This window comes from Dipodomys spectabilis, unplaced genomic scaffold (assembly GCF_019054845.1).
Source record: "Dipodomys spectabilis isolate Male_0828 unplaced genomic scaffold, ASM1905484v1 ptg000096l, whole genome shotgun sequence".
Taxonomy (NCBI): domain Eukaryota; kingdom Metazoa; phylum Chordata; class Mammalia; order Rodentia; family Heteromyidae; genus Dipodomys; species Dipodomys spectabilis.
The window spans coordinates 8,667,789-8,681,855 of record NW_024870773.1 but is presented as its reverse complement, the minus strand read 5'-3'; the positions used below and the strand labels follow the sequence as shown (position 1 = coordinate 8,681,855).

Genomic DNA, 14,067 nt, shown 5'->3' with positions numbered 1-14,067 from the left:
CGGAGCAGTGGAAGCCAGCCTAGCAAACCAGGTTTCTTCTTCTGTTTTTTTGTTTAACATCTTTTTCTGCCTCTGTGATTTTATGAAAAACGAAAAGAACACACTATCCCCGAATCCATTTTGCTTTTTTCTGTGTATTTGGGGAGAACGAACGGAAAAAAACAGGACTACAAGCAGCAGCGCGGTTGGTGCGCAGGCGTCACACTAGAAGACTCTAGTGCGCACGCCCCAATGCCGAGAGGGGCGGAGCGAGCGGTAGGACCGGGCGGACGCAGAGCCCAAGCCAGGGGGAGAAAAAGAGAAGCCTCAAGGCCTGGGGGCGGAGCGCGGGAGAGTCACGTGCCCGGGGCGTGGACGCGGAGCGCGGACGCGCAGGTCAGCGCAGGCGCAGAGGCCGCGGCGCGGGGGCTTAGTGGGCGGGTCGGAGTGAGAGCTGGGCTCCCTGGGCTCAGTCTACCGAGGCGGCACTGGTGGCTTCTGGACACTTCGTGCCATTTCCTTTCCTTTGCCCGTCTTCTCAGTGTGCTTTTCTTGGTGAGTTATTGGAGGACGAAGAAAGGAAAAAGCAGAGGCCCGTCTGTGTCCATCGCATGCCGCCCCCTCCCCGTCGCCCTTTCCCTCCGCTTCTTGGTTGTAATGTCATTTGTCTCGCTGTTTCCCGCCCGGTCCCCGCAGGCCCCCGTAGCCCGTGGTGACCGCTGTCCCATGAGCGCCCGCGCCCTCCCGGCCCGCAGGTGGCGGCTCTGTCACCTGTGCCCGCGTCCCCATCCCCCCCCCCCACGCACCTGTGGAGGAGCGGCCTTGAAATGGGCCCTTCTACTCATGCTTTGGGGCCCTTATTATTATTACTATTATTATTATTATTAATTGTTATTGTTGCTATTTTATATGTTATTATTGTTATGACATTTCTCTTTCCGAAAAGCACTTTGATTCCCCTTTGAACCATTTGGGCTGGGCTTCCGTTGGTGGTGTTCTGGCTGCTGAAGTTGTCACATCCTTTACTCCAGTCTCAAAAAAGACATTTGGGTTAAATGGTTTGGAAGGAAAATAAACGGTTCTGGATCCAGCCCTACAGAGAGGCCTCAGGGGAATGAAGCTCTTCATACATAAGGGACAGTAACCACATTTGGGGTGCCTGGGGGAGGGACGAAGTGCCATGAAGGTTGGATCAACTTTTGGGGCCTATCCAGGTAGCTATCCAAAATGTGTTTTGGGAGCTCTTACAGAATTTCATTAGATAATAATTTTAACTTTGTATCAAGTGTTACTTTTTACTCCAGGCACTGACCAAACATTTCAGATGGTTGACCTTTTGGGAGGGAGTATGATTTTTCTGAACGTTTACGACTGAGTTTCTGTCGTCTAAAACATTTTAGATTTATATGTAGACTAGGTCTGTCTATACCTCGCTGTCCCTGCCTTTTCACTTTGAGTATTTATTTTACTTTTATTCATTTATTTCTTAGCATATATAGAGGAAATTCCCTTGGTACCCCCCTGTTCCTGCCTATTCTGAAATTTGAACCAAAGACTCATAGAATGATAACCTCATTGGCTTTAAAATGCCAAGGTTTACGTATCTTTTCAGTGCTAAGATTCAAATCAAAGACCCCCCAAATCACTATGCAAATGCTGTACCACTAAGCAGTATCCCAGCCCTAAGGCTTGTAAGTGTTCTATTGAAGGAACCCTTGGGACTATGCATAACTCAGTTCCTGAAAGAGCCAGTAACTAAAGCATGATTATCTCTAGTTAGCTTCAATTGGCTGCTGCTAGCCTTGTCGTCCTGAAACAAAATAATTTCATCGATGTTTTTATTTCATTGGGCTTCAAAAAGATACTAGACAAATTTTCTTAATACCACCTCACTGTAGTATGTGAATTTACAATCATGATGAGGCTGTTAGGTCATTGAGAAAGGAACATATATTTTTTAGAGAGTTGAAACTATGTTTAAACAGTTTCTAAGTTTTATAATTCTCTTGAAATGGTAGGAGTGCTCAAAAAATACCTAAGTCCCACAGCACATCCACAGGGAATTAGTGTTGCTATATTGCTTTATGGATCAAAAGGTATAAAAGATAAGAATACATATTTTAGCCTCTTCAGACCAGGTAGTTTCTGGAAATTGCACAGGTCTGACATTTGCAGCTCAAAAGCAGCCACAAATAATACTATAGTAAACAGATGAATGAAAAAGAGATGAGCAAAGTGGTGTGTCACTGAGACAATTTACACAAATAGTGATGACAGGTTTGGCCTGTAGATTGTGGTTTGTTTGCACAGATCCTTAGTATAAATGGTATGTAGTGTGTTATACATAAGCAAATTTGGCTTTTGGCCAAAGACAACTAAAAGGAAAATATAGGGGTGTGTGTGTGTGTGTGTGTGTGTGTGTGTGTGTGTGTGTGTGTGTGTGTGTGTGAGAGAGAGAGAGAGAGAGAGAGAGAGAGATGGGATTACAGTATTGGTGTTTGGACTCAGGGCTTCATGTTGGCAGATGTTCTGCCACTTGAACCATGTCTTCAGCAGGCAGGCCTCTAAAATATTTGAAGTTGCAGCACTGGGAATGGTGCTTAAAAGTCTTCAGTTAAATACTTGAGAGCATTAGGATATTTAACAACAGACCCTCCTCCCCCAATAGCAAGAATAGCTTAGTTTCTGATGAAGATAAGTGAGTGATGAACTTGTGTAATGATGCTGTTCGTTATATGTCCTTGTATTAGAACATAGCCTAATAAAGCATGATCTGATCTATTTCCTGGGAAGTGGGTAACTAACTGAAGGTCTTGTAGAGAGGATTTGGAGTCAGTTGTCCAAAGCAGCATAGCCTGTCTCACTCTTGGCTAATTAATGGCCTGATGTTTTTGCAGGTTTTTTGGTGTTGTTTTTTTTTTTTTTTGGTCAGTTGTGGGGCTTGAACTCTGGGCTTGGGCACTGTCCCTGCGCTGTGACTGTTTGAGTCACAGCGCCACTTCTGGTTTTTAAGAGTCTCACGGACTTTCCTGCCTGGGCTGGCTTTGAACTGCAATCCTCAGATCTCAGCCTCCTGAGTAGCTAGGATTACAGGCGTGAGCCACCGATGCCCAGTTTTTTTTTTTTTTTGTAGTTTTTAATTTTCTGAAAAGTAATTTATTGATATAAAATTACAGAAATTTTAAATATGTTTTTAAGCCTCAGTGACTTTCTTTAATAAGGTGCTAGATCTAGACACTTTTCATAGAAATTCATAGACTGTACTAATATCAGGTGTTGAGTCCATTTATGGCATAGTATTTCTGAGAATACATTGATTTATAGCTAGTTCTCATCATTAAAAAAAAAAGCAACACTACAGGGCTTTATGCATTCTAGACAAGTGTGATTCCATTGAACTAGGCCTTGGTTTTTTTAAAGACAGGATCCTATTATATACTTCAGACTGGTCTTGAACTTGCTATTTACCCCAGGCTAGCCTTGAGCTCCACAGCCTCCTGTTTTAGCCACTGGAGTGCTGGGGTTACAGGCATGTACCGCCATGCTGAGCTCTAAGTAATTTTTGAAGTGCTCTCTTGCATTTTATTTTAGAAAGGTATATAATAGCAAACAAATACTTAAATTTATATGGCAAAAGCTAAATTAGGATTTTAAAAATTCTTCCTGTTTGAAAATTAGACTATTTTTGTAGGATTGGAAAAATTATGAATTGTTTTGGAAGTAAAATTTTTTATGTGCTAGAATATAATTTTGGTTGATTATCATATAATGGTAAACCTATAAAATACAATTGCAAATAGGTTGCTAAAATTAGTATGTACTTCCTGTTTAACATATCATTGTAGCCAGGGCTCATGCCTGTAATCCTAGCTTCTCAGGAGGCTTAGATCTGAGGACTGCAGTTTAAAGCCAGCCTGGACAGCAAAGTTTTTGAAAGTCTATCACCAATTAACCATCACAAAAGCCAGAACTGGAGCTGTGGCTCAATAGACAGAGTGCTAGCCTTGCGTGAAAAAGCTTAGAGACAGTGTCCAGGCCCTGAGTTCAACCCCCAGAACCAGCACACAAAAACATGTAAATGTATTAGTATTCATTTCTGTATTTTATCCTTCTTAAATTCTTCATTTAGTTTAATCTCTTGCCTAGAGTAAAATTGTCAAATCTGTGCCTGGGGTTATATGATAACTTGAATTGTTACATACAAATGTACATTCGTTTTATTTTTGTAAAGTTTTAGTTGTGATACTGATTTACTACCTTTTTATTGATCTATTTGGATGGCAAATATCTTTTGTATCTAAAAAAAACTCATTTGGGTTCCTCAAAAGACTAAACATAGAACTCCCCTTTAACCCAGCAATCCCACTCCTGGGCATTAACCCAAATGACCACAAACAAGGCCATACTAAAGCACAACCATGTTCATTGCACCATTATTTACCATAGCTAAGATATGGAACCCAGATACCCCTCAGTAGGTGAATGGACCGAGAGAATACACAATGGAGTCCTATGCTTCCATCAGAAAGAATGACATTATCCTATTCATAGGGAAATGGAAAGACTGGGAAAAAATCATATTAAGTGGAGTAAACCAGACCCAAAGAAACATTTCCCTCATTTGTAAAAATTAGTATATGCCTGGGATAATCCTTGCAGAGGATCACCACAACTCAGTAGCTATGTACATATGACCATATAAGGTGATGATAATCTAAATGAACTCCAAGATATGGAAACAAGAGGTTTTTCTTTATTGTTGTTGTTATTAATGTACTATGTGAAGTTATTTTTTGTTTCTTTCATTTTCCCTCCTTTGGTTTATCCCCTGTTGCCACTGTATTTCATTTTAGTATTTGTATTTGACTTTTATTTTGATTTGTATTTGATTTTTGCAGTTTTAAACTTACTGAAAAGCAATTTATTGATGTAAAATAACAGAAATTTTAAATATGTTTTTAAGCCTCAATGGCTTTCTTTAATATGGCACTAGATCTAGACACCTCATAGAAATTCAGAGATTGTATTAATATCAGGTGATGAGTCCAATTATGACATAGTATTGCTGAGAATGCATTGATTTATAGCTAGTTCTCATCATTAAAAAAAAGCAACACCACAGGGATTTATGCATTCTAGGCAAGTGCACTTCCATTAAGCTAGACCTTGATGTCTAGACACTTTCCATAGAAAAATGTCTTGTATATATATTTATCTGATTTGGTGAAGGGAAAGGGAACAACAAAATGGTGAGACACAGGACAAAGGGTGAACCAATGCAACAGTGATACTTATAAGACACTGTGTTGGAAATAAACTTTACAACTTGGGAGGGGGGAGAAAGGGTGAAAGGAACGTAGAAGGGAGGGGATAACAATGTTGGACAATAAATGTACTCATTATCTTATGTATGTAACTGTAGATCACCTTGACAATAAAATTAAATTAAAAAAAACACCCCATTGTAGTTAATGGGTCAAAAAGCTTCATTATTATAAGTGACCAGAAGTCACCTATTGTGACCCTAAATGTGTGTGTGTGTCTGTATCACATGGGTGGGTGTGGACACGTGCACATGCCAGTAGTGCTGTTTTTTTTTTTTTTGTCCGTCCTGGGGCTTGAACTCTGGGCTTGGGCGCTGTCCCTGCGCTCTTCAGCTCAAGGCGAGCTCTCTACTGCTTGAGCCACAGCGCCACTTCCAGTTTCCAAGTGGTTTATTGGAGATAAGAGTCTCACGGACATTTCTTCCTGGGCTGGCTTTGAACTGTGATCCTCAGATCTCAGCCTCCTGAATAAATAGGATTACAGGCGTGAGCCACCGGCGCCTGGCAATAGTGCTAAGTTTTGAACTCAGGGTCTTACACTCTTCTTTTTGCTCACAGCTGGCGGTCTACCACTTGAGCCATGCCTCTAGTTCTGGCTTTTTTTTTTTTTTCTGGTAATTGGAGATGAGCATCTCAAGGATTTGTCAGCTCAGGTTGGGCTTTGAACCCAGGATCTTCAACCACAGATCTCAACCTACTGAGATCTCTACCTCATGAATAGGTAGGATTATAGACATGAGCCACCAATATCAAGCACAAAACTGATGTAAAAATTATTAGTATTAGAGGATGAGGTGTAGCTCAGTGTACTTGTCCAGCATGTACAAGGCCCTGCTACTAACCCCAGCACTGGGAAAATATCCGTGTGTAATGGAATTGTGCAGACATTCCATCTTCTGCAAAGTTGGTATAACCAAAGTATTTTGTGGAGAATTTACATTACAAATTATATTTAGAATTAGAAATACAGTGATATCTGATTACTTGCAAGATGTATGTTCTTTAGTTTTTGTTTTCTGAGTCTTTTGTGATTGGCTTCCATTTCATTTGAAATAGGATTATCTTTTGGCTAAGGGAAACTGCCTGTTCATGACCACTATGCTGAAATGGGTATTAAAATATTAATAGAGGGCTGGGAAGGTGGCTCAGTGGTAGAGTGCTTGCCTTGCATGCATGAGGCCCTGGATTTGATTCCTCAGCACCACATAAGCAAAAAAAAAAAAAAAAAAAAAAGCCAGAAGTGGCGTTGTGGCTCAAGTGGTAGAGCACTAGCCTTGAGCTGAAGAGCTGAGGGACAGCGCCCAAGCCCAGAGTTCAGGCCCCATGACTGGACCCCCCCCAAAAATATTAATAGATGAAAAGATTTAATAAAATAGTTTTAAGTAAAGGAAATGATGTACAATTGATATTCAATGCTCATGGATTACAAACTTAGGGTCTCTCACTGACTATAATGTAATTTCAATCCCAAAACAAACACTTGGAAACACTTTCACAGTGGTTCATGGACATATCAAACAGGTAATACTCTTATCTTCTTGTTTTAAAATGCCTTCATTCTGTAAACGTCCTTTTCATATGATTTTGTGCTGTTAGTGGGTGCCTTTGTGGTTTAAAGTCATCTATAAATTGAGTGCTGAAATGCTGTGTAGTATCTATCTCCAATGGTAAGAAGGCTTTAGAGAGAGAACAGATGTATAACATGAGCTTCATACAGTCAGGAGTTAGACTGTTATTGACTGTAAACTCATAACAATGAACAAATAATATAAATAAGATGTCTTTAGGGCTGGGAAGGTGGCTCAGCTGTAGAGTGCTTGCCTCACACGCTTGAGGCCCAAGGTTCGGTTCCTCAGCACCATATAAACAGAAAAGACCAGAAGTGGCACTGTGGCTCAAGTGGTAGAGTGCTAGTCTTGAGCTGAAGAGCTCAGGGACAACACCCAGGCCTAGAATTCAAGCCCCACGACTGGCCCCTCCCCCCCAAAAAAGATGTCTTTAAATAGAGAACAAGATTACATAGTAGTTGGTTGGGGAAAATATTATGACTGGAGGCTTCTAAGCACCTAAATCTGCATTTTTCCTAAGAATAATATTTCAGTGCTACTAATTCGATGTGGTAACTTGTAAGACATTAACTACCATGAAAAATGAGCTTCAATGGAATTATCTCTTAAATAAGGACTCATAAATATTTCATACCACAGCTTCAGTTTCTCTCCTTTTGGTTTTTTGCTAGCTTGAAATAGACTCCAAAGTTAATTTGGGGCTAAGTATTATAAAATAAGGTATAAATAAAATATACCCATTTTCTTTAGAAGTTAATATTTGTTGCATGTTACAGCACTTAACTCCTTTCTAGTGTTAGCAATTTTTGTGACGGGACAGTTATTAATAAGGAATTTATAAATTGAAGTGTCATTTTCTTTATTCTGCTCCCTCAAAGTCTTTTGAAGAGAGAAACAAGGTGAAATTTAAAAGAATGCATGAGGAGCCAGGTACTGGTGGCTCACATCTGAAATCCTACCTACTCAGGAATCTGAAGTCTCTGGATTGTGGTGGCAGGAAAATCTGTTAGACTCCTAACTATGGCCACCAAAAAGCAAAAAGTGGAGCTGTGGTTCAAGTGGTAGAGCAAAAGAGCTAAGGAATAGTGCCCAGGCCCTGAGTTCAAGCCCCAGGACTGGCAAAAACCCCCAAAACAAAAAACCCCAAACCGAGCTACTCATATATATTATAATAATATACAATTATTACTGACACAGATCAGAAAGAAAACTATGTATGGCAAACTCAAAAGACCCTGAAATAATGTAAGCAAAAACTTGTTGAATAGGAGGTTAATAGATCTGTTTCGTGTAGTGCTTTAAAATAGGCTAGAGTACAGTACTAGAATACATTTCAATGAAATAAATTGCTGAAATGGTTAAGTTACAATTCCTTCTGGTCCTGGAGTACAGACTATATATAGTAAATAGTTCATTCAGGATAAGTACCATTATTTTCCCTAAAAGCTCCTAAACCAAATCAAAGCTCCTAAACCAAATCATAAAAAATACACTGATTTGGCAAGGATTAATAATACTGTGTACAAATATTCTTGGTTGCTATCCCCCTGCTGTGTTCTTTCAATTTATTTTGACTCATTTTAGTAGTTAGGAGATACCTGTATGTGACACAAGCTTTATTTGAGCTTTTTTTGTACAGTAGATGATGATATTTGCAAATAATATGGTGATTCAGATAAATAAGACAACTTGAAAGAACAGCTCTAGACACTCACTTCATCCTTGTGTCCACTGACTTTTTTTCTTTTGGCAAAACACAGTGAAATTATTAAACTCAAGCATGGTTTTGAAAGATTTTAGGTTATTACTTGGTTTATAATGCCTTTTTATTGCCAATGGTAGAAATGCCCCTAGTACTATGTTGCAGAATTATTTCCCACAGTAAGATTCATGTTGAAAGGCAAAGTCAAATATCTTCATTAATAACAGATTTGAGAAAATGTGAAAAAATTAGTTTTTCTGTCTTTCTGAGATATCAGGTGTATTCTTTATTAATAGATCATCTGTGTGTAGAATTTTATGACAAGGTATCAGTCATAGCTAACTGGAAATGTTTTCTATTGCAGATCCCACTGTTTGCCTCAACATCAGCATCTCTTTGCCTGAGGCTAGTTCTTGCATTTCCTGCCTTCACAAGTCAATGGAGCTGAGTACAGCACATGCAAGCTGTAAAGTCAGATAAGGAAATGAATTCCTTCTCTTGACAGTTCTTAGTTTACTTGTAAGTTAAATTTAGAGTTAGATTAAAATGGTTTAAATGTCTACACAAAAGTTTTTAAGTGGCATAATCAGTAGTACATAATCAAGTGTTCAGAATATACATAACTATGTCATTTAACGTTTTATATGGTTTAGTGGCATTCTATCAACAAATGTGAAAAGTCCCACTGGGTATCTGTAAAGTTACATAAGTAAATTAATTGAATATTTCAGCAGTTGCTGAATTGTATTTTACATGACAAAAAATTGACTTGTCTGGCATATATTTTATTTCAGTAAAATATGGTGAGTCTATTTCCAAAAACAGAGGCTTGATTAGTATGGGGATTGTAGAGCCAGAATCATGTTTCCTTTGGTCATTTGGAATGTTATTGAATTTCCTGGCTGTTTCTCTTGAATCTGGAATTCGCATTAAATATGTTTGTAGAAACAGAATCAGAAGTGATAGATTCATGCAGATCATGTTATATTCACGAAAAATTTGACCTCACCACTGATTAATAATTTTTCTTAATTATCAGCATAAAGTAACTTTCACTTTGGCTTTTTTTTTTTTTTTTGTCAGTCATGGGGCTTGAACTTGGCTTGGGCGCTGTCCCTGTGCTCTTCAGCTCAAGGCAAGCGCTCTACTGCTTGAGCCATAGCGCCTTCCAGTTTTCTAGTAGTTAATTGGAGATAAGAATCTCACGGTCTTTTCTGCCCGGACTGGCTTTGAACCGTGATCCTCAGATCTCAGCTTCCTCAGTAGCTAGGATTATAGGCGTGAACTTTGGCTTTTTTAAAGTCTAGATTGTGAACAGTATGTAAACATGATCTTAACAGTATGCATGTAAAAGACAGATAGGATAGGAAATAAAATATCATAACTGTTCTACAGCTTAGAAAATTATTTAAATACTTTATATATAGGTATATTATTTCATTCTAGTTCACTGTTGTGAATTCTATAATAAAAAGTAAATATAAGTTAATAAATAAAATGCTACTCTTTTATCATGTTCATATAAATAAAGGAAAATATTGAAAATATTGTTAATAATTGTGAATTTCAAGTGATAAGCGCCCAGTCCCAACTGCTCTTTATATCTGTTGTAAACAATAATTCATGAAACAATTTTATTGTGATATTCCATGAAAGGAAAAGAAATACTAACTTGATTCAGTGTATATATGTATGCTAAGTATGTATACACACTAAGTATAATGTATACTTTGTATATATGCATACTTAGTATATGTGTGTATATAAAGAGACATGTATATACACACACTGAATTCTGTTTGTTTAAAACCTTTGATGGTATTTTCTGAGTAACACTTCTTTCTTTATTTTTTGTTGGTCATAGGGCTTGAACTCTGTGCCTGAGCACTGTCCCTCAGCTCTTCAGCTCAAGGCGAGTGCTCTACCACTTGAGCTTCAGCGCAACTTCTGGTTTTCTGGTGTTTTTTTTTATTGGAGATAAGAGTTTCATGGACTTTCCTGCCTGGGCTGGCTTTGAACCATGATCCTCAGATCTCAGCCTCCTGAGTAGCTAGGATTACAGGCATGAGCCACCGGCGCCCAGCCATTTCTGTTCTTTATAGTTACAATAAGGTTGTGCTGGAAATTGCATAGTTTTTTTTTTGTTTTTTGTTTTTTACAAGTTTTGGCTTTTCAGTGTATTGAGATTTGAAAAGGTATTCTTAACAAATATTACATGCTTTCCCTCACATAGGGGAAATGATCTGAAAATAGAAGCGAGACAGTTATAGATTAGATTGGAAAGCAGAGGGAAGGGAGGGTGGTATTCTTATTTACGTATATAAATGCCACAGTAAAGCCAATCTATTTGTACAATTAATGTTAATAATTATAATAAAAAAGAAAAGAGCTTATTATGAGAAGAATATTGCAGTATATGGGGATTTGGATGACAGTATTTTTAAGCATTTCATATGTTGAGAATATACTTATATTCAGTGAGGGTTTTTTAACAGTTGGTTGAAATACATAACCAAGTATCTTTCTTGTTTTTATGTCTTGAAAAGGGCTAAAGCCAATTCTTAGGTCGACTTGGCAGGAAAGTGAAAAGAGAATGCTCCACTTTAACCGATGCCAGCATCTGAAGCTGATAACACAGAAATGTTTTTCTAGTGTACATGTTAAAATGGATAAACACGCATGGCTGTTTCTTTCAAGAACTTTTGCATTTGCAGAATTAAGGAAGTCATGGCATTCAACTCATTCTCTTGTTGGAGACAAAAACATTGTCCTGATGGGGCCTCCTGGTTCTGGGAAAACCACAGTGGGCAAAATAATAGGTCAGAAACTGGATCGTTGTGTGATAGATGTGGATGATGATATCCTTGAAAAAACGTGGAATATGAAAGTTTCTAAAAAATTGCAGGATGTTGGTAATGAGCAGTTTTTAGAAGAGGAAGGAAAAGCTGTGTTAAACATGTCTGCATCTGGAAGTGTCATTTCCCTTAGTGGGTCCAATCCCATGCATGATGCTAGCATGTGGCATCTGAAGAAAAATGGAATAATTATATATCTGGATGTACCTCTAACAGATATAATTAATCGTCTAAAATTCATGAACATAAAGATGATTGTAGGCCTGAATTCTGGAACATCTATGAAAGACATACTTAAATTTAGAAGACAATATTATAAGAAGTGGTATGATGCTCGAGTTTTTTGCGAAAGCGGGGCTACCCCAGAGGAGATAGCAGAGAAAGTACTAGATACAGTTAAAAGATACCAAGATGTGGATTCTGAAACATTCATTTCAACAAGGTATGTTTGTCCTAAAGACTGTCAACAGAAAGTTTCAACAAAATTTTTCAGCGAAGCTGTGATCGAGGGATTAGCTTCTGATGGTGGACTCTTTGTTCCAGAGAAGGAGTTTCCCAAATTAAGCTCTGGCGAGTGGAAAAGCCTAGTAGGAGCAACCTACATAGAAAGGGCACAAATACTATTGGAAAGGTGTATACATCCTGCAGACATACCTGCTGCCAGGTTGGGAGAAATGATTGAAACTGCTTATGGGGAAAACTTTGCCTGCTCCAAAATTGCTCCAATCAGGTACCTTTCAGGCAACCAGTTCATTCTGGAGTTGTTCCACGGGCCAACAGGATCATTTAAAGATTTGTCTTTACAGCTTATGCCTCATATTTTTGCATACTGTATTCCACCCGGTTGCAATTATATGATCCTTGTAGCTACTTCAGGAGACACAGGGAGTGCAGTCTTAAATGCATTTAGCCATCTGAATAAGAATGACAAGCGAAGAATAGCTGTAATCACATTTTTTCCTCACAATGGAGTCAGTGATTTCCAAAAAGCACAAATAGTTGGCAGTCAGAGAGAAAATGGACAAGCAGTGGGTGTTGACTCAGATTTTGATTTTTGCCAGACAGCTGTAAAAAGAATTTTTAATGATTCTGATTTTACTGGCTTTCTTATTATGGAATATGGAACAATTTTAAGTTCAGCTAATTCCATAAACTGGGGCCGACTGCTTCCCCAGGTAGTTTATCATGCTTCTGCATATCTTGATCTCGTTAATCAAGGATTTATTTCTTTTGGAAACCCAGTAGATGTCTGTATTCCCACAGGAAATTTTGGTAACATATTAGCAGCAGTATATGCCAAGATGATGGGAATCCCTTTTCGGAAATTTATCTGTGCCTCTAATCAAAACCGTGTTTTGACTGACTTTATAAAAACAGGACTTTACGATCTCCGAGAAAGGAAATTAACACGAACCTTCTCACCATCAATAGACATTCTTAAATCCTCAAACCTAGAGCGACATTTATATTTGGTGGCTAATAAAGATGGAAAATTAATGACAAAATTATTTAACCAGCTAGAAAGCCAGCATCACTTCCAAATAGAGAAGATCCTAGTTGAGAAACTTCAGCAGGATTTTGTAGCTGACTGGTGCTCTGAGGATGAGTGCCTGTCAGCTATTAACTCTACCTACAATACTTCAGGATATATTTTAGATCCACACACTGCTGTTGCAAAAGTGGTTGCAGACAGAATGCAAGACAAAACCTGCCCAGTGATTATCTCATCTACAGCACATTACTCAAAGTTTGCACCTGCCATCATGCAGGCCTTAAAGATTGAAGAAATCAGCCAAACTTCATCTAGCCAGCTGTATTTATTGGGTTCCTATAATGCCTTACCTCCACCACATGAAGCTTTATTGGAGAGAACCAAGCATCATGAGAAGATGGAGTACCAGGTTTGTGCAGCTGATGTGAATGCACTGAAGAGTCACGTGGAAAAACAAATCCAAATTCAATTCATAGGAAAGGTTTCTGAGTAGAACATTACCCCCACCCCCAGGTAATAAGCATGCAATAATAAATCTCAGCTGTTGATTTGGAGTGTTAATAATATTTTGTTTTTTTATGTAAATGTCTATATTTATCTGTTAACTTGGAAGTTCAACAGTCTTTTCTCTAGGACTGGTCATTATACCAATTCTGTACCTCCTTAGATCCTTAGTCTAGAAATGACAAGTGGTAAATAATGTGTAGAGTTATGTGCCAGGCACCAGTGATTCATGCCTGTGATTCTAGCTACTCAGGAGGCTGAGATCTGAGCATGTCAGTGCTAAGCCAGACTGGGCAGGAAAATCCACGAGAGACTTCTCTCCAGTTAACCACCAAAAAGCCAGAAGCTGTGGCTCAACTTGTAGGTTGCTAACCTTGAGCCAAAAAGCGCATGACAGTTTACAAGCCCTGATTTCGAGCCCCAGGACTAGCACATGCACACAAAAATGAAATGTACAATACAGAACTTTCTGTAAGATAGTGGTTGCTCAAATGAAAGGTATCCTTTTAGAGGAAAAGGATTTTATGATGGAATAATCAACAAGATGTCTCAGAGAACATAGAAACTGAGGTGAAGTTTGTAGCATCAGAAGGAGGGGGGAGTTCTAGTCAGAGAAGAGGCCATGCTCAAGTCCAGCTATATT

The 14,067-nt window shown here is 38.6% G+C and overlaps 1 protein-coding gene across 1 annotated transcript; it reads left to right on the top strand.

Annotated features, from left to right (window-relative positions):
• Nucleotides 1-432: 432 nt before the first annotated feature.
• Nucleotides 433-13,468, top strand: Thnsl1 (threonine synthase like 1). The gene is made up of 3 exons (XM_042686099.1): nucleotides 433-534; nucleotides 8,938-9,092; nucleotides 11,120-13,468. Exon 3 carries the CDS (start codon nucleotides 11,167-11,169, stop codon nucleotides 13,411-13,413), a length of 2,247 nt encoding a protein of 748 aa, XP_042542033.1. The 5' UTR covers nucleotides 433-534; nucleotides 8,938-9,092; nucleotides 11,120-11,166; the 3' UTR covers nucleotides 13,414-13,468.
• The last annotated feature ends 599 nt before the right edge of the window (nucleotides 13,469-14,067 follow it).

What these genes read in the sequence shown, in the direction of transcription:
- Thnsl1 (XM_042686099.1), top strand. Translation starts at nt 11,167, where the DNA reads ATGCTCCACTTTAACCGATGCCAGCATCTGAAGCTGATAACACAGAAA.